Genomic DNA, 26,578 nt, shown 5'->3' with positions numbered 1-26,578 from the left:
GATTCCCTTTTTCCCAGGGCACTTAGCAGGTCGTGCAGAGCTCTTGGGAAAAACTTCTCTGAAGATCCTAAATGTGACACGGTCAGATACGGCCTCTTACCGCTGTGAAGTTGTAGCTCGAAATGATCAGAAGGAAATTGATGAGATTGTCATTGATCTTACAGTGCAAGGTAAGGTTTTGGGAAACACCAAGAACACCCTCCTCATCATTTTACAAGACTGAACTTCCAAAGGAAGAGGGATCCTTGTCCACCTTGATTTCTTTCAATTTAGAGTCTAGTGTCACTTAGATATATCATGATTACCTATTGAGAAGAAGCCATTTTTCAGGATTGTGGTCACTTGAGAAATGAATTGGAGCTGCTACTTTTTTTCCCATGTTTTCTCCAGCACTAGAGAGCACACTATCATAAGGAACTTATGGCTGAATTTTGGGGTAAAAGAAAGCAGGATTCTCAGATGACATGATCATAGAGCAAGGGCCACTTCTTTGGTTTCATTTTGTTTTGGAGTTTGGTTTCTGTAGGTTTCAATAAGAACAGAGATGTGGGTCTGGATTTAAACACAATTGGATGTTCCTCTTACAGTGAAACCAGTGATTCCTGTCTGCAGAGTGCCAAAGGCTGTACCTGTTGGCAAGTCAGCAACCCTGCACTGCCAGGAGAATGAGGGTTATCCCCGACCCCATTATAGATGGTACCGAAATGATATACCTTTGCCAACTGACTCCAAAGCCAACCCCAGATTCCGAAACTCTTCATTTGTCTTGAACTCCGAAACTGGCACACTGGTAAAATGTTTTGGTGCCCCTTGGTCAGGGGTGTGGCTGGAGGGGGCAGGAGGAAAGGGAGTAATTTGTGAACTGTCTTGGTTGGGAGAGGATGGTACTAGAGAAAGAGAACAGAAGCTCTAACAGTCATTAAATGAGTCGTGGAAATATGACCAGCATCTGTCTTGTCATATCAGAGTTTTGGTGTATGTCATTACATTTTGGAATACAAGAAAAGAGTTGATCTGTATGATATCCAAGTAATGAGCCAACATTATAATGGTTTCTACTGAATTGAGTACTTAGAAGCCATCATTCTCAGCGGGCCCGTTTATCTGAATAAAATGATGAATTGGCATCCCATTATTGAATAGTTCTAGGCTGTATATCATTGGGACTATTACTGTCAAAGAACTCAGGAATTTGTGTTTTAGGGTTTTAATAACACCCTGTTCACTGCATTGGTGTCCAAGGGGAAACCAAATCCCACTGAGAATATAATTACTTTGTAATTCTCTTGAGTTCTCACAGGATCTTCTCTCCACATCTGAGGTGGATGTCCTGTTGCCTTGAGAAGTCTTCCCCTGATTAACTCTTATTATCCCATTATTTTTCTCCTGGAATAGGTTTTCAATGCTGTACACAAGGAAGACACAGGCCAGTACTACTGTATTGCTACCAATGAAGCCGGCTTTGCCAAATGTGAAGAACAGGAAATGGAAGTCTGTGAGTGTTGCTGCTGATGTGGGAAATGTTTCAATCATAATGGGAGGAGGAACACAAAAATGCTGTAGGCCAAAACCCTGAGTCAGAGCTTTTCAGGAGATAATTATGAGTGGATCCAATTGATTCTATTCTGTGTCACTGCTGACATTTTTGTATAACTGCCTTAGTCACGTTTCTTTGTCTTTGAATCAAATTCCCAAGTTCATAGGTCCAATTCAGCCTTGTCTCTGAGTTGTTCGAAAGTTCAGTTTTCCTATAAATCACTTTAATTAAAAGAAACCTGTTTTCTCTATACTTCTAGCTGTCTTTGAACAATTAGAGGAAATCTGTTATATCTATACCATTAGTTATTCTTGCAGATGGACTAAATCAGGGAAAATTTCCTAGTAACAGGGTGGAAAGAGAGGTTGTTGCTAACCTCACATTCCTGAATTCCAGCCAGTCATATTGTTCCTCAAGCCTATGATGCTTCTGACTTGGTAATCAGTTATATTATCTTAACCTGCCTGTGATGCTGCTTTCTACTTTTTGGATACTCCTCTTTTTTTGAATATTCTTACAAAATGATCTGTCAGTCCTCATTCAAGGAGTCTTAGCTTCCTAAGGCTGAGACCCTGTTTATTGGCACATTTACACTTTGCTAATAAATTGATTATGCTCAGAGCTTGTGCCTCAGTTTAGCAAATCATGACAGAGCCTATCATGATTAACCTGGGTACTTTGTACACTGAGGAGGAAGATGAGAAAGTTCTGAGAAAAAATGCCTAGAAGAATTGTGTGTCCTTGCAATATGTTATCTTCTAGAAATAGACTGTTAAGAGAACTGTAACATTAGAAATATGACTAATTGTATAACTTCTGACAGTGAGTTTAATACTGTTTTTTTCTGGTGGGCTGATCAAATCACTAAAACATAAGGTTGTGTGGGCCCTCCAGAGACTATCTAATTCTATCTGTTTCTCAGGGACTGAATCACAACTTTCAAATTAACCCTAATGATTTTCAGCCTACCTCCAGGGTGTGCTGTGGGAGCATGTTCATTGCCTGGGCTTTGATATATTTTTATATATACATATTTCATGTTTCATTTGCACAAAAGCAATTGCAGACTTGACTTGGACTGGTCAATGGGAGCTAAGAAGGTAGACTCATCCCCTTCTCCTCTTCCACCACCATTTTCTCTATATGCATATAATCACCCAAGGGAATATTGTAACAAATCCTTTTTCCAGGATCAATAAAGAGATAAGCACTCAGGTTATTGGGCAACAACACAGAAAGGTCTCATTAAGGAAATTTTGAGGCATAGAAAGCTGCTGGAGTTCGAGGTACACTCTTCTTACCTAACATTTTCTACCTTTTGTTTTATAGTATTTAATCTTATTTGTCTTTTGTGACCCTGTCACTCCAATATATAGCTAATCAATAACCTAAATTAGACAGTCAGAAATTTTTCCTTAGGAATTCTGGCTCTCAATTCTGCCTAAATCTATCACTGGTGTCCTTAGAATTTCATTCAAATAAAGATTGCAAACTTTTTGTAAAAATGCCAACCCTCTTCTAATCTAGTAGTAAAGGCAGTTACTGTTTCACCATTTGGACCACAAGAGAGAAATGTTACTATCATCTGGGGTGAAATTAGAAGTCTTTGGAAATCTGTAATAATTAGACAATTATTTTAATTGACAAGAACTAGTTTCTTTTGAATCTGAGTTTGATTTGACTTAGATAGGGAGGGGTTGGGGAGGATGGTGACGGGCTAGGTCGTATGGATCATCTCTTCTCTTCGTTCCCAGATGACCTGAACATTGGTGGTATCATCGGAGGGGTTTTGGTTGTCCTGGCTGTCCTAGTCCTGATAACTCTGGGCATCTGTTGTGCATACAGACGAGGTTATTTCATCAACAACAAACAGAATGGAGAGAGGTGAGCCTAGTGTGAAAATTAAAGGTCTGAATTATAGTGACACCGGAAATCAAATCTAGTTACTTAATGATTCTCTTCCTCTCTCCTCTCCCTCCCCCCAGCTACAAGAATCCAGGGAAACCTGATGGGGTTAACTATATTCGGACAGATGATGAGGTAAGGAACCTGAGAAAGCATCTGGGATTCATTTCCTAGCCAGAAAAGGAGGTGGGGGGTGGGAGAGCAGCATCTTACAATTTAGAAATTCTAGGTGTATCTAAGAACATCAGTAAAGATTTTGAACACTCAGCTGATCCTGTGGGATCTTAAAACCAAAAAAATACCTGGACCCTGGGTTCCCCATTTTCCTTTCACATGAAATCAACCCCACTTTGACACTTCCCTTCCTTTCTCATGGCACTCATTTGCAAGGTGGCCCTTAGTACTTTGACATACAATTTCCAAGTAAAATGTTTTCTTTGTGATTAGCTTTGGTCCCTTTTTTCCTTTCCATCTCTTGCCCCATCCTTCCAATATCATTAGTTCTTGGAGGTCTTGGGATGGTTGCATTTGGCTGTACTCTGATTTCCTACATTAATTTTGCAGGGGGATTTCAGACACAAGTCATCTTTTGTGATCTGAAATCTGATCGTCTGGCAGAGAACACATGCAAATACCTCCGTTAGAAACTCCGATCAAGAGCAACCTATGAGCAGTGTGCTTGGAAAGAGATCCTTGTACAAAACTTGTTTTTCCCCTTGCCAAAGTTGACAATGAATTGTTCCCATTGGGGGATAGTAACATGGAGAAGATTGAATTTGTTCATTGGGCTGATTACTAAGTAGGAATAGCCTTAGTCGTCTGCCTTCCAGGATAGGATACCATAAAAGTTTCTCCCAGTATTTTTCCATGCTGCAGCTCAGGAGGTAGAAGTTTGTTTAAAGGTTAGACATTGTGAGTCTGTGGTACTGATTTGCTTTCTCAGTATTACCTGACTTGTGTAGACAGGAATGGGGAGAAAGGAAACTAACCTTAGGAACCTAAGGACACACACAGAACCTTAGGAACACAAATTAAGATTTAACTCACCTTGTAGGTATGGACTTCGAAATTATGATGAATCTATAAATCTGAGGCCTTTTATGCGCTAACCTGTTTTTAACTGACCAGCCTTACAGGCAGTTTTGTGCAATTTCTTTTCAAAACCTTTTAAAAATCAATGCATAGTATCAGTGTAGGAAAATTGTTTTGGATTCAACATTTTATAAAACAACCCAAAAAACCAATGTTGGTTGTGGGTCTTACCTCTTATCTGAAGACAGGCTTGCCCATAGTGGGTTTCAGTATTTAAGGAAACTTTTTGAATTTAAAGTAAAACACTCCTCCTGTGTCAGGTTTGAAATGGTACTGAAATAGTTTGTGCTTTTCTATGGATCTTGTTTATTTTGTAGGAGTCTGCATTCTAAATTTTTGCAAAAGATGTATTTTGATTACTTCAGAGGATGAACTTTTTTATTTAAATTGTAAATAGGTTGTCATGCAACAATTTTAAATAACATTTTTAAAAAAAAACCAAACACAGGTTAGGCTCTTCAGATCATAACAGTGTTAACACTGAGTATGCCAGCATTTAAAAAAGCACCTGTACTCAGAGTCTTACAGGCTCACAGAAGAGCCTTCCTTCTTCTAGGTAGCAACATTTCCCACAAGAAGGGTTGTGAGTCATATTTTGGACCATTGCTCAGGTATCATTTTCCAAAATTCCTTTTAGAAGCAAAGATACTTCTGTAATCTTTATAACTCTGAAAAACAGATACATTATACCCTCGAGTAGTATTTGCACTGCCTTTTCCCTTCAGATCACTAACAGGCGGACATATTTGAAGATACCCAAAGGCTTTAATTCACTTAACAATTCCAGAATTGTTACTTGGTTACTAGCTTCTTGAGTGTTATTCAAAGTGGTTACTTAGGAATTTAAAGCCTGGTGTGAATTTGCATCCTGAATAACTTTGCTATCAAGTCATGTCTGATGGCAGCTAAACTTGGATAAGTAAGGATTAAAAATAGACATTTTTAAAAATTTTCAAGTGTTTTCCATGCAGTCCGTTGGACTCTGTCTTTGATTTTGACCACCTCAGCCTTCAGATGTCATCTTGTTGAGACCATCAACTCTGGAAGGTCTGTTAAGCAAAGCAGGGGCTTTGTTTTTAAAACTAGTTTTAATTATTTGTTTCACATGACTGTGCCCATTGTCAAGTGTGATTTTAGAAATATAAAACATTTTTTAAAAAGGAAACGAACTCCATTAATTACTTTTTGCAATAAAGCAACCAGACACTGTAGGCTGTTTGTCTCACTTCTCAATAAGCCATGGTGTGATGGCAGGTACTCCAGTCTTTTGAAGAGTATTAGATTGTATAACCAGTGCAGAAAGCCTAACAGTGAGAAAAGTAAAATGCTTGAATCAAAAGCATAAAAGCATTTTTTCTTATTTTAATCTTTGATCACCCTGAGGCTCTGCTCACTTTTGGGGACTTTAGAAAGAATATTCAGTAGTCCTTGTTCTTCAAAAGTAGATGTTCTTAGCCTCAAAGACATTGCTATCTCAGACTCATGGTGTGAAGAGGTTTGATGCAAGAAGCTTCTCAAAAAAAAGCTCCTCTGATTTAGTGACATGCTTAAAGAATATTTTTCATGTAGCAGAATGTAGCCATCTTGTTATTAAATTTCAGTTGAATTGTGTTAACCATTATTATTATGCTTTGACGGTATTTTGGTTGGATATTTGTAAATGTTGAAATTGACAACTTTTTTTGGTATAAAAATTCTCTGCCTTGAGATTTTTCATCACATGTTAGTTTTCAGTGGACTACTTTATAAGCTATGGCTTAACATTACCTACTGTTTATTGCATCTGTATATTCAATGTTTAGAATTAGGATTGTCCTCAAGGGCAAGGCAGATCCAGTCTCGACTGCCCTTTCTCTAGATGGGGAATAATACCTTGACCTTTTTCCTTGGGTTGCCATGATGATAAGGCACTGTATTGCCTCTATAGTTTTATATACTAAAGTCTTCCCAACCTAACCTGTGGTTCAACCATGATTAGTATTAGTATAAAGGAGAAAAAAATGTGAAAAAGGAAAATAATATTCTTTTTGAATTAGAAGTTAAAATTCACATTTTTAAAAGATGTGAAATGAAGAGAATTCAAGAATTCTATCCAAGGCAGGTTTTTTTTTGGTCTTTGGTATGGATATCACTGTACATAAATGTTATAGATTTGTACTAATACATATAATTTGATCTAATACATATAATTTGATACTTCTGTAAGACATCATTTATAAATCTTTTTTCTAAGAAAAAAATACATAACCCCAGCCTCTTTATTTAAACATTCAGTAAAAGAAACATTTTTTTTCACTTAGCTAATTTGTTGGGGAGAAGTTGGAAAGTCAATGTAAAACAAAAGTCACTTGACTTGTATAGACCCAGTACAGTTTATAAAGGGAGGCCATAATCCCTATACCATCTACAAGAGATCAATGCCTGTATTGTAGATGTACTAAGCAGTTCACCAAAGAGCAACACTGTGATGCATATTCTATTAATGGCATTCATTTTTGTCTTACCAGTTAATATAACTTAGTTATATGGGATAGAGGAGAAACACAGGATGACATTTCATTCCTCAAACCCAACTGGTTCTGTGTATTACAAACACATGCACACACAAACCCTAAGATCTAATCCTGTACATTTTGCTGCTGTAATACTGGGATTAAACCTTGGAACCCACTAAATTTGTTGTCATTCTGGTCATTTCTCTTCATAGTCGCTGAAGTCAGCCCTTTGGGTGAAGCAACAAGTGTGAATAGTTATATATGAATTATGTTCATCTCATGCTAAGGCCATTAGCAGATGAAACTAAGCTAGTGATCAGACTTTCAGAGTGGCAGAAGCTGTATTTGGCTGAAAGAAAATACCAGCCTCATTGTTTTAGTTATCATAAGACAAACCACTTTGTTGTGGAACAGGGTGAAAGGAATTATTTTAATGAAATATTTGGCTTCTCACTAAACCTTATATATAAAATTAAAACAGCATTTCTAGAAAAAAGGAAATTTCTATTTAAACAATGAAAGGCTATATTTACACTTTATAGTTTTAAAAAAACTGTATATTGCTTTAAAGTTGTAGTTATGATTGATTAAAAAAAATTAATTTCATGTAAATAATAGGCAGGTGCATGCTACTAGGGAAAAAAGCAGCATCTCTAATAATGGCTTGATTTATATTGGGAGAAACTGAACTACATTTAGTTGTGGTATTCCCTAACTATAATAAAACTTACTAAGGTGTCCTTAACACTTTCAGATGAAACAAAGGCATATAATTTCTTTTATTCTGGCAAAAGTAATAAATCTGCTGCTATCTTATATTTGCAACTTTAACATATTGTATGTATGATGCCTTTTTGCTAAAATCTTAAGTAAACAGACCTAACTTTGGTAAACCAAACTTTATATGTGGGAAAAATAGAGGGGGATCTTCTGGAGGAAGATCTGTTGAATCTATCCTCAAGACCATAATCAGATACCCTTTGTGTGGGAGGGAATAGATTTGTTTTCCACATGATTTGCTTGTACACCTCATCAAAAAAATTTATGTAAGAGTTCTCGTCTTCCAGAGTTACACCCTGGGATGGGCTATTTCAATTGGCTGTTTTCAAGGGGGTCTTTCGCAGGGATCTCCTCCTGCTGGTATCCAGATTGTCTTTACTCCTGGCTGGAGACTTGACATTCCACTGCCGAGGCTGTGGGGCTCTGGGGGAAAATAAAACCACTATGTCATCCTGGAACTAAAAGTTAAATTTAAAAAAAAATGTATCTACTACAGTCATTCCACTCCCCAATCCTTTATTTAGATATTCAACTTACTTATCAGGCAATGACAAACACAAAATATCATTTCCTTGACCCTGGAATCCAGATTTCTCTGAAATGGAATCAGAAAATTTCAGTATCCCTTAACATTCTAAAAATAAACAATAATGAAAGAGGAATCGTAAAGAGAATTTACCTTTGGCTGAAGATGGTGATATGTAACTAACCCCTGCTCCAAAGGTAACATCATTAATAGTCTCTAGAAAAGGAGAAAATAATCCCAAATCAATAGAAATTAGTTTTATTATAAGCAGAGAAAGATAATGCTTCAAAAAAATAAAACATAGTGAATACGTATGTATTCCTATAAATCATAAGCATGTCTGGCTTTAAGAAAAAGCCCACATCTCTTTCAGGCCATCTAGTAAAATGTTAGCTGTTATTCAAGTCAACAAACAGCTAGCAAAACTTTTAAAGCAAATTATCCTTTCTCCAAAACCTTTTCTAAAATGTTATCATGAACATCTTTCTCCTCTCTAGATACTTTCTCAGAAATGAAAGATGACTTCTAATTGATAGAGGGTAAAAAACCCTCTTTTTCTATTCTACCATACATTCATGAAGATATTTAAGCTATTTTTAGCTCAATCCTAGTGGTTCTGAAAAGGTTTCCTTTTTATTTAGAAAAATAGCTTTGTTCATACTATGTACCATTGAACCATCAGAATAATTAAGACCTAGCACAGAATGTCTCCAAAAACATAACGTCGTGCTGCAAGGTCTATACCTGTCATTCATCCCTTACATAAACAAGGTTACCGAGGGGATTTACATTTTTAATTGGTAATCCACCTAATGATTCTCCTAGAAAAGAGAAATATCTGGAAAGCTCTCTCTCTGTCTCCCTTCTCAGCTCAGAGTAAAGCATGAATCCCCATAAATTGCATCAACAGGAACGACGCATTCAAAATGGGGAGTATGGCAGGAGGAAGAGGAAAACATCTGATTTGGTGACATCTGAGAGCTCTATCTTCCATATGAACACAGCTTCACAAATGATTTAAACATGCCAGCCTTTACTGCTAAGAAACATACGCTGCTAGGAAACCAACCAGGAACTGAAATCTGGGACTCCTGGGGATTATTATACTAAAAGGAGATGCATTCTTCCCGTTTCCTCAGCATATGGTACCTTACTGTGGAAATAGAAGCACTCTGTACCCCTTGAGCTAGAAACACAGATGAAGAAAAAAAGGGAGAGGAGCTTTCTGCATATATAATATCACACCTGTTCGATGTATGGGAAATCCAAAATTACTGATTGCTTTTAATGAAAAGATCTTTAAGACTAGAACTAGAGAAACTATATAGTTGTCATCTGGATGTAGATGTGCTGACCTTAAAAGATGAAACCTATAAAAATACAGACCTTGGTTATAATAACAGCATTTACATAGCACTTAATATGAGGCCAAGCACTGAGCTAAGCTTTTTAGATACCTCATTTGACTCTACAACAATCCAAGAGAGAGTTTATCTATAAAATGGAAATAGAAGTAACATCTAAGGCAAATAGGTTAAGTGACTTGCCCAGGGTCATACAGCTAGTTAAGTGACTGAGGCCAGATTTAAGCTCTGGTCTTCCTGATTCCAGGCCCAGCATTCTACCCATTGCACCAACTAGCTGTCAAGGCATGTATGTACATACATACATAATATGTAGGATTAAACCATTCTATGGAGAGCAATTTGGAACAATGCTCCAAGAACTACAAAACTACATATCCTTTGATCCAGGTTCCACATGTGCAAAAATGTTTGTAACCTTTTTTTACAGTGGTAAGGAAGTGGATGCCCATCAGTTGGAGAATGGCTGAGTAAATTATGGTATATGAATGTGATGAATTTATTGTTCTATAAGAAATGATCAGGAGGATGATTTCAGAGAGGCCACTGGAGAGGAACTGATGCTAAGTGAAATGAGCAGAACCAGAAGATCATTATATATGACAACAACAAAACTATACAATGATCAATTCTGATGGACGTGGCTCTTCTCAACAATGAGGTGATTCAGGCCAGTTCCAAAAGAGTTGTGATGGAGAGAACCATGTGCATCCAGGGAGAGGACTACAGGGACTGAATGTGGATCACAACATAGTATCTTCACCTTTATTGTTCTTTGCTTGCAATTTTTCTCTCTCATTTTCCCCCCTTTTTGATCTCATTTTTCTTGTGCAGCATGATAAATGTGGAATATTACAGAAGAATTGTACATATTTAACTTATACTGGATTACTTGCTATCTGAGGGAGGGAATGGGGGGAAGGGAGAAAAATTTGGAACACGAGTAAGGATGAATGTTGAAAACTATCTTTGCATGTATTTTGAAAAATAAAAAGCCATCATTAAAAAGAAAATACGTAGGAATTATCAAGAATGAATTGAAGAGACTTCAATATAGAGAAGTATATTTTGGAGTTTTCCAACTGTGGGATCAGAGCCAGGAATAAAAAAATTTCAGGGTATCTGTGTGGTTATCCTACATTCTGAACTGAGACATTGTGAACTACTAGAGTAAAGGACTGAATGCATGATGTAACCTAACTCAAGGTATGAGTTGTGGATTCTGGCCTGAAGTGTCTTGGACTCCCAAAATATAGATAATTCTAGTCCACCTAGCTCGACCTAGCCTAATCCTGTCCTTAAATTATTTAAGGCTTAAAAAAAGTCAACTGGCTGAGTCTTTTGAGTGGTAAGAAAATATTCAATTTAACATTTAACTCAGTGCCTGTTAAATGTAACACCCTGGATTACATATCTTTATTGTGAGGATTGGAATGAACTAAGTAGTAGGGCTGAGATGCTGTTGTTTCCCTTTGTCCTCTAAACAGACCAGTGATGAACACAAGGTTTGCTGAAAAATTATCTATGCATATGTTTTGAAAATAAAAAAACTTTAATATAAAAAATAGACTAATGACATCAATAGGGTGATGTCTTCATTTGCTCATGGACTGAATTTAAGTGAGACCTGTCCAATGCTGGAAAATGAGTGGGAGTGAAAAGGCTCCCTTTCAAATGGGACTTTAAAACTTCTGAACTATATAAAGTCCAACAGCTGTCTTACTTGGCAGCACCTGGTGATGAAGCAGAACTAGGAGAGCAGAATGTTGTTTAGACTCTCAGATGTTTTTACTTGGCAATTATTCTTTGTTATAAGGATGAGTTCAAGGGAAGATCAAGGAGGGCTTTTCTAAATAGATGTCTGATTTTGCACACAGGATATATATATATTTTTTAATTTTTTAAAGCCATGGGATTTAAGAAGCAGAGAAGAGGAAACCAGGGAATCTATTGAGCACAGTACTGAAAAGCAGTTATTATGAAGAAAGAATGGGAGTACCAAATAAAAAGGCTACTATGTAAATAATTAGAGTGGGCATAAATGGTTTGGACATATACTTGAGTTGTGAAATTATGCTTGCAGTTCTCATCAATTTGGCAATTAAAACTATTACTATACTTACCCCTAATTCAGGAATAGTTCTATTAACCTCACTTTGCTGATGACTAGAATGGAGGGGCACATAAGAAAATAACCTTCAATAAGAATATATGTACTAAGAGACAGAATGCTGACAGAGTTCCAAAGATCACACCAATAAGCCTGAAAACTGACCTTCCATTTTACAAGCCTACAATATGATTACCAATTGTTTAATAGCAAGTGTATATAATAGGCTTCTATTCTGTTCCATTCTTTTCCAACAAGGCTTCTCAATCAATGCCTTACTGATGAAATTTACTTCATTTGCTTTTACATTTCTGCAAACAAAATTTTTGTGGTTTCCTCAATGATAACTTGAGCTTTTATTCAAAGAAAAGCCCATTTTCATTGAAAATATTTAATGTTATTAATTCTGCTTTTTAGATTTCTAATTCAATCTTAGAAAATTTGTCATCACAGCTAATAGTCTCCTAATATGAGAGAATAGGGTTCTTGACTTCCTTATGCTGCAGTCTTAAGTTGGATAAAAATCCTCTAAGTTTGCTAGTGATTCATCAATAGACAATACAAGTCCTATTTCAGAAGGAATTCTGGTCTCCTGATACAGCTTTATTGCAAAAGTAGAAAACAAACAAAACACCCTTCTCTTTTCTCCTAAAGAGAAGACAAATTTGGTTTATGCTTAGGAATCAGAAAGTGGTGTTCTTCCTCTTTAAGAGTTGTGAGAGCATGGAAGACAGCTAAATTCTGATTCAAGACAGATTTGAGGTCAAATTCTACCTCCAACATTTACCAATTATGCGAAACTAGGAAAGCCAGTTAACCTATTCCAATACTCAGTTTCTTCATCTATACAATAAAGATAGTATGTACCTCATAGGGTATTTCTGAAGATAAAATACAGTAACATGTAAAGCATTTTGTGATTCCTAAAACTACTATATAAATTTCTATTATTATTCTACAATGTGCCCTCAACTAATTTTGATTCTTTTTATTTTCAGCAAGAACATCTGTAATCTATGGTGATTTAAACTCAAAGTTAAGATTCCAAAAGCTTTATAAAGTTTTAAAAAAAAGGGAACTCTTGCTAATCTCAACTGTATTAATTCATCTCCAATTTGGGATAAAAAGTGAAAAGCATGGTGTGTATATATAGTGGAAGGAATATTGGAATGGGAGAGACCCAAATTCTAGTTCTGGCTTTGCTATTAACTAGAGCTCTCTGGCCTTAGTGAAATTATGTTATATCTCTGAGACTCAGCTCCATCATTAGTAAGAATAAGGACAATTAACTAGACAATCTTTTCCTTTTTCACTTCTTCTAACTTCTTGCACTTCCTGATCCTCTGGCCACCTTTCCTAGCATTGCTTGTACCTTCACAGCATCTCTCATCTAGGAGCCCTTCTCTCTTCTGACACCAGCACCACTCTTGGGGCAGGGCCCGCCCCCTTCCCCTCATGCCTGGAGGAGTACTCTAGTTTTGCAGATACATCTGCCTGCTGCCAATCTCTGCCTATCCCAATTCATTCTTGACTCATTTGCCAAAGAGATCTTCCCACTCAATTAAAATTCCACTGGCTCCCTATCTTCTTTAGGATTAAAAAATTCTCAGCTTGGCTTTTAAAGCTGTTCTAACCTGGCCCCTGACTACCTTCCTAGTCTTCTCATACCTTACACTCTCCCCCCCACCCTCTATAAACCAGTGACTCTGGCCTCCTGGCTGTTCTTCACACAAGATACTTTATCTCCAGATGCCAGGCATTTTCAGTGGCTGTCCCCCATGCCTGCAATGTTCCTTTCTGTCATTTCCCCAATCTCGCTTCCTTTAAGTCTCAGTTAAACTCCAGCCTTCTGCAAGAAGGATTTACTAGTCTCCTTAAATGCTAATACCTTCCCTTTGAAATTACCTCCAATTTACTTTGTATATACCGTGTGTGTGTGTGTGTGTGTGTGTGTGTGTGTGTGTGTGTGTGTTGTGGTGTGTTCTCTATTAGAATGTGAGCTACCTGATGGAACTGTTTGTTTTTTTTTTAAACCTTTCTTTGTATCTCTAGGGTTTAGCATAGTGCCTGATACTTCAGTAAGTAAAGTAAACACTTCATAAATGTTAATTGAGTATTGACTAATTGCCACTAAAAAGACCTAATGACTGGGAAAGTGTTAGGTTGTGTTAACTTATTCAAGTGAATGACTCACGATCAGGGGTGCTGATGGCCCGGTCAGTTGCACAGACAGTGGCTTTAACAGAATGGTGATTCAGGCTATAAAAGGATTCTGAAAAAAAGATCGATGAAAGAGAAAAATCAAAGAAAAGAAAATGTCCCGTTTACCTGCAAAATATTTGTTTTTTGTTTTTTTTTTTAATAAAATTCTAAAACAAAGTAGATGCCCATCAACTAGAGAATAACTAAACAACTGGGGGCATGTGAATATAGAGGGATATAAGAAATGTAAGAAATTATAACAATGAAGAATGCAAGGAAGTCTGGAAGACTTGTTAAAACCTTATGCAAAGTAAATTATATATATCCAGGAAAATAACATACCAATGATTACAACACTGCAAAAGGAAAGGACAACAAAATAAATGGATCTAAATGCTATATGCATTACAATGATCAAGCTTGATATCTAAGAGCTCTTTTTATAAAAATGGGGGATTATGGATATGGAACATCATGGATATGGAACATCATGTTGGACTTGGCAATTAGTTTTGCTGATTTCTGTTGAAATTCTTTGTCATAAAGGATGGTTTTCTAAGAAAAAGGCATAGGAAGAAAGGAATAAACTTGAGTGATATAAAAAACTATATAAATAAAAATGTAGAGACCCTAGGAAGATATAATTGACATAAGATAACTGGAGTTGTTTATTTAATATAACCACTCTTATTTTCCATTTTCAAGACTGATAACAGCTATTTCTGTTCAAAATTTTATGAAAAATCACACTCACTTTTGTCCCAACTGGATGGTGTGCCTTGCTTGCTGCTGCTTGTACTTTCTGACTGGGAGGGGAAAGAAAGTCCTCCTAAGCTCTGACTCCTTTGACTCTTTTTGGACTCCACAGCTTTTCTGACAGAATTTAGAATTGCAATGGTACTCAGGGACATACGCCTATGTGAGAAAACATACCATAACTAGTGATTCACTATAGAGAGAAAGAAAAAACAGATCTTAATTACTATCCTTTTTTCTTTTAAAATTATCACTCCTATAATGCATCTAAAAATCAAAAAGTGAAAAACCCAAAACATCAGTGAAAACCAGATGTGATTATCCATCACTGACAATGGGCAGTGAAGATCAGCCAATCCTCTAAGCATGAAAATGCAACTGAATTTTCAAGATCCAGGGAATAACCTGATGAGAGAATTTGCCCCCTTTTGAATTATCTCTGTTAGCTAAGTTAGTTCTATACCTGTTTTTCAATGATAACAACTTCAGTGACCCAGTTTCAGATGTAGGAGATGAGGTAGGTACAGGGCCACTTGGTAATCCAGAAGATGTAGCCTGACTCACACCAGGATGATCATGACCAATAGGAGATGTGGGTGCTCCTAAATTCAGAGGGGGCTGCTAAAAGAATAGAGAGAGTTTATTTTATATCACATCCTTAATTTCTCTCATTCAATATAAACAATTATTAGAGCTTTCATTTCTTTTTCTAGAGCAGTTTTTTCTTTTTCTCATGCCTATGACCTCATGGCCTCCTCCCTGAAGTACTCCAATAATCTTTCCAATGAAGGCCTCAGAAATAAAGGCCTCCTCTCTCCAATTCACCCTTAACTGCCAAGGTGACTTTTTTTTTTTTAAGTGAAGGTCTAAACATTTCCCCACTCACCCCACCCGCCCCAAGCTCCATTAGTTACTCATTGCATGTAGAACCACATAGAACTTGTGTTAGTTAAGACTCTTCATAACCTAGCCCCTTTGTCTACCTTTGTATATGTACCTTGTGTCTAGCCACACTGGCCTACTACTTGCTGTTCTTTACATATAACCTCTGTTTCTAGACCTTTGCAACTAACTGGCTCCCCATGCCTGAAATGTTGTCACTCTTACTCTCCCATTCATAGAACCCCTGGCTTTCTTTAAACTCCGTTCATGTGAATATGTAGAAGAAAGGAGGATTCCAGAAGAAACCTCCCAACATTTCCCCAAAACAACTTTAAAATAATCTGTCAAATCAAAATCTGGAGTGGCACAACCAACCAAAGTTAAGGCAAGACATTTTCCAGCCTAAGACTGTTAGGCACTCAGGAGAGGTCTACGGCACTGAAGTAGGAACTGGCTAGAAAACTGGCCTATCACAAAACCAGGCCTTGGAGGCAGTGATAATGGCAGAAGCAGCAGTTTCAGAAGTGCTCACTGCCCACAGATGGTCACAGTAATGGACAACTGGTTAGGAAAAACTATAAGAGATCCTGTGCTGGCACTGGGTGCAGGACCAATGCTGTTTGGTAATTCCATTGCTCATTACCCAGTTCCAGGTTGCAGTTCCAGCCATAAAAGAGTACTAGCACTTATGGTTGCAATAAAATAAGACCCCTACCTAGGTAAGGGCCAGAGCACAAACCAAAAGGACAGTGCCCATTCCTCTACTCAGATCACCCCTCTTTAGAAATAACAAAAACTTATAGACTCCCCCAGAATTAGCTATTAAAAGAGCAGGACAGAAAAAAGCCTTGAAGCTTAGTACAGTGACTCTTCCTCCATCCCGGGTGAGCAGAGTCCAACTTTACCATAAAGTTCAAAGTAAAGAAAGAAGCTGAAAAAATTAGCAAACAACCAAAGAAACTCAAAAGTATAATAAGCTACTTTAGTGACAACTTAAGATATAAACCGAGAAGACAATGACATGAAAAAATATCTATAAGCAAAGGCTCAAAGAAAAATGCAGACTGAACACAAGCAAAACATGAATTCCTGAAAGACTAAATTAAGTTTTTTGTTTTTGTTTTTTTTTAAAGGAGGGGGGGAAAAGAATTTAAAAATCAAATAAAAGTGGTAGAGAGAAATCTGGAAAAAGAAATGAGAGTAATGCAAGAAAATTACAAAAAAAGAGAATACACAAGTTTATAAAAGCTTTCCCTGCAAAATACTGAAGAAAATAATACCTTACAACCAGAATTGACTAAATGGTAAAAGAAGTACAAAACTTAATTGATGAAGTGACTTTAAAAAAAGCAGAATTGGCCAAATGGAAAAAGAGGTACAAAACCTTACTGACATGATAAATTACTTAAAAATTGGAATCAATCAAGACTCAATGAGAAATCAAGAAAAGAATGGGGGAAAAAATGTAAAATACCTTGCTAGAAAAAATAAATGATCTTGAAAACAGACTGAAGAGGTATAATCTGAGAATTACTGGAAAGCCATGATAAAAAAAAGGGGGGGGAGGGGAGGGAGAAATCAAGATAGTATAAAACTGCCCTGATACCTCAGAACTAAAGAATAAAATAAAAACTAAAAAAAACCTACCAGTTATCTCTGGAAAGAAATGCCAATATGAAAACTCCAAGGAATATCATAGACAAATCCGAGAGTTGCCAGATTGAAGAGAAAATACTTCAAGCAGCCAGAAAGAAATCATTGAAATAACATGGAAATAAATAATATTTAGAATCATACAAGAGTTAATAGCTAGCTACCATATTAAAGAAATGGAAAGTAGTCTTAGAATAATCCAGAAGGCAAAGAAACTAGAAACTATGAATAACTACCTAGCTAAAATAAGTATAATCTTTTAGAGGAAAACTGGACATTTAATGAAATTGAAGACTCAAGCATTCTTGATGAAAGACCAGAGCTGAATAGAAAACCTGAAATTTAAACACAAGATTCAAGAGAAACATTAAAAAGGTATACAGGAGAGATCAAAAGGGACTTAATACAGTTGAACTGTTTACATTTCTATATGGGAAGATGCTATATGTAATTCATAAAAACTTTATAATCACTGGGGCAGTTAGAAGGAGACTTTATAGAGGGCATAAGTGTGAATTGATTATAATTTCAACTTAAAAATAGAGGGGTGAGAAAAAGGGATGCACTGGGGGAAGGGGGAAAGGAGAAAAAAATTGGGAAAACCATCTTCCATCTTGTGTGGTCACAAAGCTAGAAAATGTCAAAATTGAGATTGGAATTTAGGTCTCCTTGATTCTTAACGTCAGTAATCTATAAGCTTATACCATGAGCCCTCTTCTTTTTCCTTTCCCTACTCTCTCTTATAAGTTTCCATAGATTCAATTATCATCTACATGAAGATGGTCTTCAGATCTATATATGCGGCAATCGCCTTTCCTCTGAGCTTTGATCTCTCCTTGGCTGGGGTGTAGGCACCCCAAACAGAACCTCACTGTCCCTCTCACCCCCAAACATCCTTATTTTTTAAGCAACCCAATCCTTTCAGTCACCCAAGTTCTCATCTTCAGAGATGTTCTCAATACTTCCCTCTTCCTCAGCTGCTAAATCTTATCAATTTGACCTCCAAACAGTCCCCTTCTCTCTCATCACAAAGAAATGAGCCTAAGCTAGGCCTTATTAAGTTAATTGGTAGCTTTCTGGCATTCAATCTCTCCCCTCTCAAATCAATCATCAACACAGTTACCAAAATAGAGATCTAGTAATGTTAATTCCTTACCTCTTCTTCTCCCTCCCATCCCTCAAGAGTTTTCAACAGCTCCTTACTGCATCTCACTCTTCAGCTTGAAAGAAAACCATTTTCAGAAATCAAGGTACTTTAACTTCTTATTGTATGCAGAAACTTATGTTATGACAACCCAAATGGTAGCCAGAAAACACCCAAGAAATGTTCATTCAATAAACTTCTGATTCAGGATCTAGGAATCACAGTTATCTTCTTCAGGGTCTTATTTGGAATCCTTGAAATTACCTGTGCTACTACTAAGGTGCCCGAGATATCAGCCATTCTTTCTGTGTTTCTTTGTTCTGCCAGTTCTTGCTCCTTTGCCAGCTGTTCTTCATATTTCTTCATGTCATACTCAAGTTCTGAAGCCAGCTGTTTGTCAACTGCAAAAAAATCTTTGATTTCATCTCGATAGTCTTGCATTACTTCCTGGAATAGACCCAAAGAATATTCTTTGATTTTTTTTTTTAACTGAAGTAAACAAGCTCTCTCAATTACTTATAAAACCAATGACAAGATTTATTCTGCTGAAAGTATAGGTTAATCAATAAAATGCCATTAAGCAACATGTATTAGGATTGTAATTTCATAGACATAATGCTAAAAAGTGCTTCAGAAGTCATACTGTCCAAACCCCTCCTCTAACATATATAAAGTAACTAAAATCCAGAGAAATTAAGTGATGAGGATAGCTAAGATCAGAGAGACAATAAATGGCAGAACCAGATTCTGAACCTATATCCTAGCCTCTTGATACCAGATCCAATACTCTTTCTATCTTATCTTGATCATATAACCCAATGTGAGTCTATGACAAAATGGTATTTATCACTTAAGAACAATTTTTAGAACATTTAAACTGGCCCTTACCTAAATATTTGTCTTTGTTATTCTCTGAGGGAAGAAATGACCAAGGAAGCTCAATTCTCAACATATATCCTTTGCAGGTAGAAGCTCAGAATAGTTTTAGTTTGCATTTTTCTAATAATAAATTGGAGGATTTTTTGAAATGGTTTTTGATAGCTGAATTTCTTCTTTTGAAAAATTCTTGTTCATATATCTTGATCATTTATCATTTGGAGATTGGCTCTTGTTCTTATGTTTTCATCAGTTTCTTTGAGATCTTGGATATCAGACCCTTATCAGAAACATTTGGTACAAATTTTTTCCTTCAAATTTTAGCTGCTACTAATTTTGTTTATGCAAAAACTTTTCCATTTTATACGATCAAAATTGTCCATTTTATTTTTTGTAACGCTTGCTTGGGAATGAACTCTTCCTTTACGCAAAAATTGGAAAGATAATCTCTTCCTTGATGCTCTATAGTTTGTTTTATGATGTGATTTTTTAATATCTAAATCATATGTCCATTGGGACTTTATGTTTATATGTGATAGGAGATATTGGTCTAAACTTCATTTCTGTCAGATTGCTTTACAATTTTCCCAATTATGAGTCCTGATTCCAATACTTTGAATCTTTAGGTTTATCTTCGAGGTCTTGGATACTTAATCTTCTCCACTGACAAGCTTTTCTATTTTTTTTAAATAGACAAAATAATTTCAATAATTCCTCTTTTGTAGTTCAATATAAGATCTGAGGATATTAGGCTTCCATCCTTCTCACTTTTTCTTTCTTTCTTTTTTTAAAATTTCCTTTGATATTCTTGATTCTTTGTTTTACTATATGATTTTTGCTAAACCTCTTGGGCTTTATACCAACAGCTGAGATACACACAAATCTGACCTGAATCAGCACTTTAAGACATATTAAATGAAGAAGGAGATTTAGCTTTCCAAAAACTCAATTGTGTAGAAGAGAAAAAAGTTCAACTTCAAAGCAGTCAGTAGCAGTGTCTGAGCTGAAACAGCAAATGGCCAGGCTAGGTAATTTTACTTTCAAAACAAAATAGTCTGCCTTACTCACAACACTCTAAAACATATTAAGAGCCCATGTGTATGCCATAAAAAACTACCAGGGGTTCCCAAGTAAGACAGTCTTGCATTAATGGAAAAATCTAAAGGTTTTACTTACTCTGAGATAGTTCATGAGGTCTCTCAAGGCTGGGATTTTATTCTGTTCTAGCATTGACTTTAGGGAAGTGATAATTGGAATAACATTTTCTATGAAATTCCTCTTCTGAACCTGTAGACAAAGAATAACTATGTTTTACACATCCTAAATTATAAACTTTCAAATGTCAGAACCTTTTCCCACAGTTCTTAATGTTGTCAATTTTTTTTTCTTATCTCACAAACTTAAAACAAGGATATGAAGCAGAAATAAAATGAGTATTGTCCTTTTAAATAAGCAAACTTTATTAGAAAAAGGTAAAATGACTTCCAAAAAGCCCTACAGCATTTCAGAAAGAAACCTTGCATCTCAGTTCTTGGTTGTACAGCGTACTTATTCAAATTTCTTTTCTATGAAACGAAACTATAATGAGTTCCATGTCAGGAAGCTAAAGAGACATTTCATTTGCTAGTGGCAAAAGTGTTCTAAATGTAAACTCTTCATGGTCGGGCTCTAGCATTTGAAAGTCCTTTGTGTTTTTCCAAAGCACCTAGCAGAGGGCTGGGTTTACTGCAAACAATAAATACATAATTTTATATTTATTGATAGTACATAATTAAGATTGGTCACTAACCTCAATTTTTTAATATGTAAACTATTAGAATTAATTATAGTTATACTGAGAAAGCATTCAATACAATTATGATTTTTACTCTTTAATTTCAAGATATTCCTGAGTCAGGATAATATAGTTGAGAGGAGCACTGAACTAAAAAGTCTAGAGACCTGAGTTATCCAATCCCAAGTCTGTCACTAACTTACTATAAACATACTTCATTTCACTGCACTTCACTCTATTGTGCTTCACAGATACTGTGTTTTTCACAAACTGAAGGTATGTGGCAACCCTGCATAGAGAAAGTCTATTTGTGCCATTTTTCCAACAATATTTTGTTCAAATCAAGTCTCTATTTCACATTTTGAAATTTCTTGAAATATATCAAATTTTTTCATTCACTATTACATCTGTTGTGGTGATTTGGAATCACTGATCTTTGATATTACTATTATAATTAGTATAGGGTACCACAAACCATACCCATATAAGATGGTGAACTTAATCACTAAATGTTGTATGTTCTAACTGTTCCATGGAGAGGATGTTTCTCCGTCTCCCTTCCCCTCCTTGGGCCTCTCTCTTTCCTAAGATACAACAATATTGAAGAATATTATGTAAATTTGGTTGATAAAGCAGCAACAAGCTTTGAAAAAACTAATCCCAATTTTGAAAAAAATTCTACTGTACAAAATGTTAGCAAACAACATCACATGCTACATAGAAATGTTTCCTAAAAGGAAGAATCAATAGATGTGGCAAGCTTCATTGCTGTTTTATCTTAAGAAATTATCATAGCCACCTCAACATGCAGCAAACACTTTCCTCCCCGCCTCCCACCCCACTTCCCAGTGAATCAGTCAGCAGCTATCAACATCGAGGCAAGACCCTTCACCACTAAAAAGATGATGACTTGCTAAAGGCTCAGATAGATGATGGTTAGTTTTTTTTTTTTTAAAGCAATAAAGTATTTTTTTCAAATTAAAATATATACATCGTTTTTAGACACAATACTATTATACACTTAACAGACAACAGTATAGTGTATGTAAATGTAATTGGAAGTCAAAAAATTCATGTGATTCCCTTTATTGCGACGGTCTGGTACCAAACTCACAACCTGTCTGAAGTATTCCTGTATGTGACTCTTTACAAGGCACCTAAATTCTTGAGTTATAGTTATAAAATGAGGAGGCTGAATGAGAAAATATGTAAGGTCCTACAGAGCTCCAGTTTTCTGAGAATTTTTGTTAAGTTCTATCCTAAAGTCACTTCATCTCCCCTGTATGTTTATCATCAATTCTAAAAGAGCCTTCAGTATCTAGGAAATAGGATGGATTTGGACTCCGTTTTAATAAGATGGGCAAGGGACACAGAAAATAAGTAATTTGGCAAGAGAGAGCTTTTACTGTTTTTAAAATTATATGCAACATGCACTCATATGGTTATGTATTTCAAGAGAGGATATGGTATACTCACTTGTGAAATTAACTTTTTTTGTGCTTCCTGCATGACTACATTAGCCATGGCCAGTTCATCATCTTCTATCTGGAGGTCTTTATCTGCTTTGGATCTCATTGCCAATAGTTTAATCTCCTTTGAACTTAGAACTTCAAATGTATCTGAAAGCAGTTCATTGGCTTCCATATCCAGGGGTAGGACGCCATCCACAAAGCAAGCTGGGAGAGAGTACAAAAGATCAGATTTCTAGAAATACTTTAAAATCACACGAAGAAGGTAATGCAATAGCCCTAGGAAGGCCCATTTGGGCAGGTCAGAAGGAGCAACATGGGGAATATTGGATGTTCTAGGAAGAAAAATAAAAAAGCAAGGGTTGTCTTGCAGCAGGAAGCTCGTATTTGCTACAAACCTGCGGAGTCTACTATCAGCACAGCTTTTTATTTTTAAATATGCATTCTGTTTCAAAAATGTCAGGCATACCCAAAATATTCAGGCTGATTTTTGAAGTGATGTTGAATCTCTGCTCATCTGTGAAGTGCTCTAGTAGAAATTTGTAGATCCACATGCGTTTTTCTTTGTTATTCTTTCCCTTCAATGAAAAGAGCTGTTTTTCTCTATAATAAAAATAGAACTTCAATGGATATATGTGCACATAAAAACAGATCTTTATTACAATATTTAAGTCCAATTTAAACCCTATAAATTAAAAACACAAATACACTATTGGGATACCAATACAGATATTTCCCTCAGAAATATGGTATCAAAGTATATTCTTACCTTCACCATCTCAATAAATTTAAATATTAAAAAAGGGCATAGTTTAAGTCTAATCAATCACTTCAGAGGAAACACCTGAAATTGTGACATATAACCCAATTCCTATAATTTGAGAAAATGGTAACACTGGACTTACTGACCTCTCTGACTGGGGAAATTTGTTGTATTTCTCATGCTTTTCATAACTATTGAAGTGGAAAATACACTCAATGAAATGCTGGAAGAACATGACAGGGTTCCTCTTCAGCAGGAGATGAACCAGGCAGAATTCTCCAAAACTGCAAAGAGAGGGGAACCAAACGGAAAGGATCCATTTACTACTTGAAGATAGCCACTTAAGACATATCACTGCCTGCCAAGGCATAGAGAGACTAGGATTGTAAAAAATAGTTATACTTTCCCCCAATAAATACTAGACAATGTTGAACTCTATCAAGTGAAGTAGTGTTGTATTCAAAGTAATGAATATATAAATAAAAAAGCATTTATTGAGCACTTGATGTTGGCAATGCACTGTGCTAAATCTGGGATTGAAATAGAAAGGCTTGGTGGTCCCTGCTCCCAAGGAGTCATTCTCATCTGGGGAGCACATATAGGAGATTTCAAGTGCAAATCAGACAAAAGGGCTCCATGGTACTTAGGATCTCCATTGATAGAATCATTTTGTCCATTTTCTAATACTGAACCATTTGGCTGTGAGGACTTTTCTGGTCCTCAGCAGTTGCAGCTGCCTTGGCCAAGCCATATTTCCACAAGAGCTGCTTCTATTCAAAATTTGAGCTGATAGCAGGGCTATTGGTTTGAGGGATGTACTGGGGACTGGAGTTATGGGCTCTCTCCACTAGGGCCTGTCTGAGAGAGGAGGTGGCCAGATTGGCTTGAGTCCTCCCTATAGGTGCCTTGTGGTTTCAGCAAGGCTAGCCTGTCTGACCAGAGAGGAGGTGGTGGTTGAGGGAGTTTAAAGCCCTGTCTGGTACATGTTGTATCCTGTCTGTCTCTAAGGATGCTTTGCTGCTTCAGATCAAAAGGAAGATACAAATTTAGCTCATTTTGTCTGTCTCTCAACAACTTTCTTTTTTGGAAATCAAGGTCAGAGTGAAGACTTTTCCCCACCAAGTTTCCTTCCAAATTTCTAATGGTCTTATTATTCAGCCATAGTTAACAACAACAACAACAACAAAAACCCACTTCGATAAGCAAAAGTTGCTTGTCATTATAGGTGTTACAATTATAATGATGAGCTGAGTCAGAAAACTTGGGCCATTTCCTTCTATTTTGAGCTTAATGTCTATAATAATATGAATCAAAAAAGTAATTTTTTTAAAAAGCCAAGAATCTCTGAAATACTACAGATTAGCTATATTAGTTCTTCATTCTCAGTATTCTTTCCCCCCAAAATGCTCTAATTACAAGCAAACTGAATTTGGGCCAGTAGGATCAGTGATCATCTCAAAGATGCATTGCATATATTGGGCCTCCTCACAAAATTAAAAGAAAAGAATGGGTGGGGGAAGGGAGGGATAGAGTTTGTAACTCAGAATTAAAATAAAAAACAATGCTTGTAATTAATTACTTAATTAAAAAAGAAAAGAAAAGTTATAGTCCTTTCCTCCTTTATCTCTCCTTATTGGTAGTGAGGTCAAACTTCTATGGAAAACCTATTTCAATTTATGGTTACAAAAGCTGAAAGTGATAAGAATATCATTGCTATCTGTGCATGTATTTTTAGACTCTATATCTCATGTTCCACTCTGCTATTAAATATAATCAGCTGATATTTTGGATAAACATCTTTGAGAATATACCCTCTAGAAGAAAACTGTCCAGTATATAACCCACAGACCACAGCATTCCCAAGTGTGAACCCAACCAGACCAAAAGGTAATTGGGAAATGTTTAACAAAATAAATAAAATTATAATAAAAAGTTAGGTAATATATTTTAAAACTAAGTTAATAGGTAATTTTCAGGAATCTTTATGTACAGATTTGTGGTTCCTATTTCTATTTGAGTTTGACACTATTGCATTTAGTGTTGTCCTTCAAATGGCATTACTATATCAAGGTCAAAGTACAGTGTATCTGACCACAGCTGATCAGACCAATACAAGCTTGGAAAACTTTGCCATAGGCAAAAATCGTCTGTTTGAAAATTTGGAATAGAGATGTCACTAAATTTGCGCATCCCATCTTTCTTTAGAGCTACAGCAATTTTGCTTTGCTCACGGAGTATATTGCATTCTTTGATGCAGGCACTGGATTTGTAGGGTAGTTGCTACACCTAAGCCCCAGCATAAAAGCAATATCCTGGGAGCCTTTTCCATCTACTAGTATATGTCAAAACAGAAAATTTCACTTGCATAAAGTCAAGATATTGACTTTAGTCCATCCACCATGTCTGAATTAATATATAACTTCCATTTTAGAAGTATAAATGAATTTTTTACAAAGAATTAAAATAGTTTTATATTCTCAACTGTCGATGCTAATTCAATGAAGGGGGAACAAAGACAAGGTCAATCCAAAAATAAATTATATTTGGCTTTGGAATGCACTGGAATTTTCCTGCAAATTTAAACTTCCTAATTTTTTCCTTAAGACTAATACTACAATTATTTTACATTCTTTGTATACATAATCAATAGTATGGAGATATGGCTCAAAAACACACTGGAAGTCTGACCAGATGAAAAAAAAAAAAAACCAGAATAATTTGTATAGTTAACTAAGAACTCACTATTCATCTAAGAAACAGGAAGCAACTGTTTGGGGAGCTCGGGCAAGATTGTAATCCTATTGAAATGAAGGAAAATACCTAGGGAAAAAATGTAATAAAGGCCTATATGAAACACTGGTTTGCTGTAATGATAGCTAGCCAGTAAATTCATAGATAAGCTATATTGTTCTTAACCAGCTCTGTATGGCATCAATTGACAAGCATTTATGAAGTGTCCACCAGGTCTTTCATTTCATTGTTGGGTATACAAAGACAGAAATCAAACAGCCTCTGCCCTCAAAGGATTTACATTCCATTAGGAGACAACAAGTCCATAAGTAAATGTATATAAATGCATACGAAGTAAATACAAGGTAAATTTCTTGAGGGGAGAGCCCTGAGAGTTGGGGGTTGAGGGGAAAAAGGAAGGGCTTCATGTAGAAGGTATTCCTTTTAGCAAGTCCCCTACTTGGGGTTCTGCTTGGAATGTCAAATGTTCAACTATTTACATGCAAAGTCAAAAGATTAA

At 36.1% G+C, this 26,578-nt stretch overlaps 2 protein-coding genes across 5 annotated transcripts in view; one reads left to right on the top strand and one right to left on the bottom strand.

The window, feature by feature from the left end:
• JAM3 (junctional adhesion molecule 3) overlaps positions 1 to 6,527 on the top strand; it is a 94,394-nt gene extending 87,867 nt beyond the window's left edge. For all 3 annotated transcript variants that reach the window (XM_031960866.1, XM_031960865.1, XM_031960867.1), the window contains exons 4-9: positions 18 to 170; positions 588 to 790; positions 1,396 to 1,495; positions 3,292 to 3,421; positions 3,523 to 3,577; positions 4,007 to 6,527. In XM_031960866.1, coding sequence (XP_031816726.1) covers positions 18 to 170; positions 588 to 790; positions 1,396 to 1,495; positions 3,292 to 3,421; positions 3,523 to 3,577; positions 4,007 to 4,042 — 677 coding nt within the window. In that variant the 3' untranslated portion in view covers positions 4,043 to 6,527. The remainder of the gene's footprint in view (positions 1 to 17; positions 171 to 587; positions 791 to 1,395; positions 1,496 to 3,291; positions 3,422 to 3,522; positions 3,578 to 4,006) is intronic.
• A 247-nt stretch (positions 6,528 to 6,774) lies between these two features.
• The window catches only part of NCAPD3 (non-SMC condensin II complex subunit D3), a 97,052-nt gene continuing 77,248 nt past the window's right edge, over positions 6,775 to 26,578 (bottom strand). Inside the window, exons 25-35 of one of the 2 annotated variants that reach the window (XM_031960862.1) lie at positions 23,475 to 23,612; positions 23,035 to 23,168; positions 22,573 to 22,772; positions 20,499 to 20,609; positions 18,711 to 18,893; positions 15,231 to 15,385; positions 14,766 to 14,926; positions 14,004 to 14,081; positions 8,489 to 8,551; positions 8,347 to 8,404; positions 6,775 to 8,232 (exon numbers count right to left, since the gene is read on the bottom strand). In XM_031960862.1, the coding sequence (XP_031816722.1) occupies positions 8,121 to 8,232; positions 8,347 to 8,404; positions 8,489 to 8,551; positions 14,004 to 14,081; positions 14,766 to 14,926; positions 15,231 to 15,385; positions 18,711 to 18,893; positions 20,499 to 20,609; positions 22,573 to 22,772; positions 23,035 to 23,168; positions 23,475 to 23,612 (1,393 nt within the window). In that variant the 3' untranslated portion in view covers positions 6,775 to 8,120. Of the gene's footprint in view, positions 8,233 to 8,346; positions 8,405 to 8,488; positions 8,552 to 14,003; positions 14,082 to 14,765; positions 14,927 to 15,230; positions 15,389 to 18,710; positions 18,894 to 20,498; positions 20,610 to 22,572; positions 22,773 to 23,034; positions 23,169 to 23,474; positions 23,613 to 26,578 lie in introns of both variants that reach the window. The other variant, XM_031960861.1, reaches the window with a different exon arrangement.

The sequence above is a fragment of the Sarcophilus harrisii genome, chromosome 3 (genome assembly GCF_902635505.1).
Source record: "Sarcophilus harrisii chromosome 3, mSarHar1.11, whole genome shotgun sequence".
NCBI lineage: Eukaryota > Metazoa > Chordata > Mammalia > Dasyuromorphia > Dasyuridae > Sarcophilus > Sarcophilus harrisii.
This window is presented reverse-complemented; position numbering and strand designations above follow the sequence as displayed.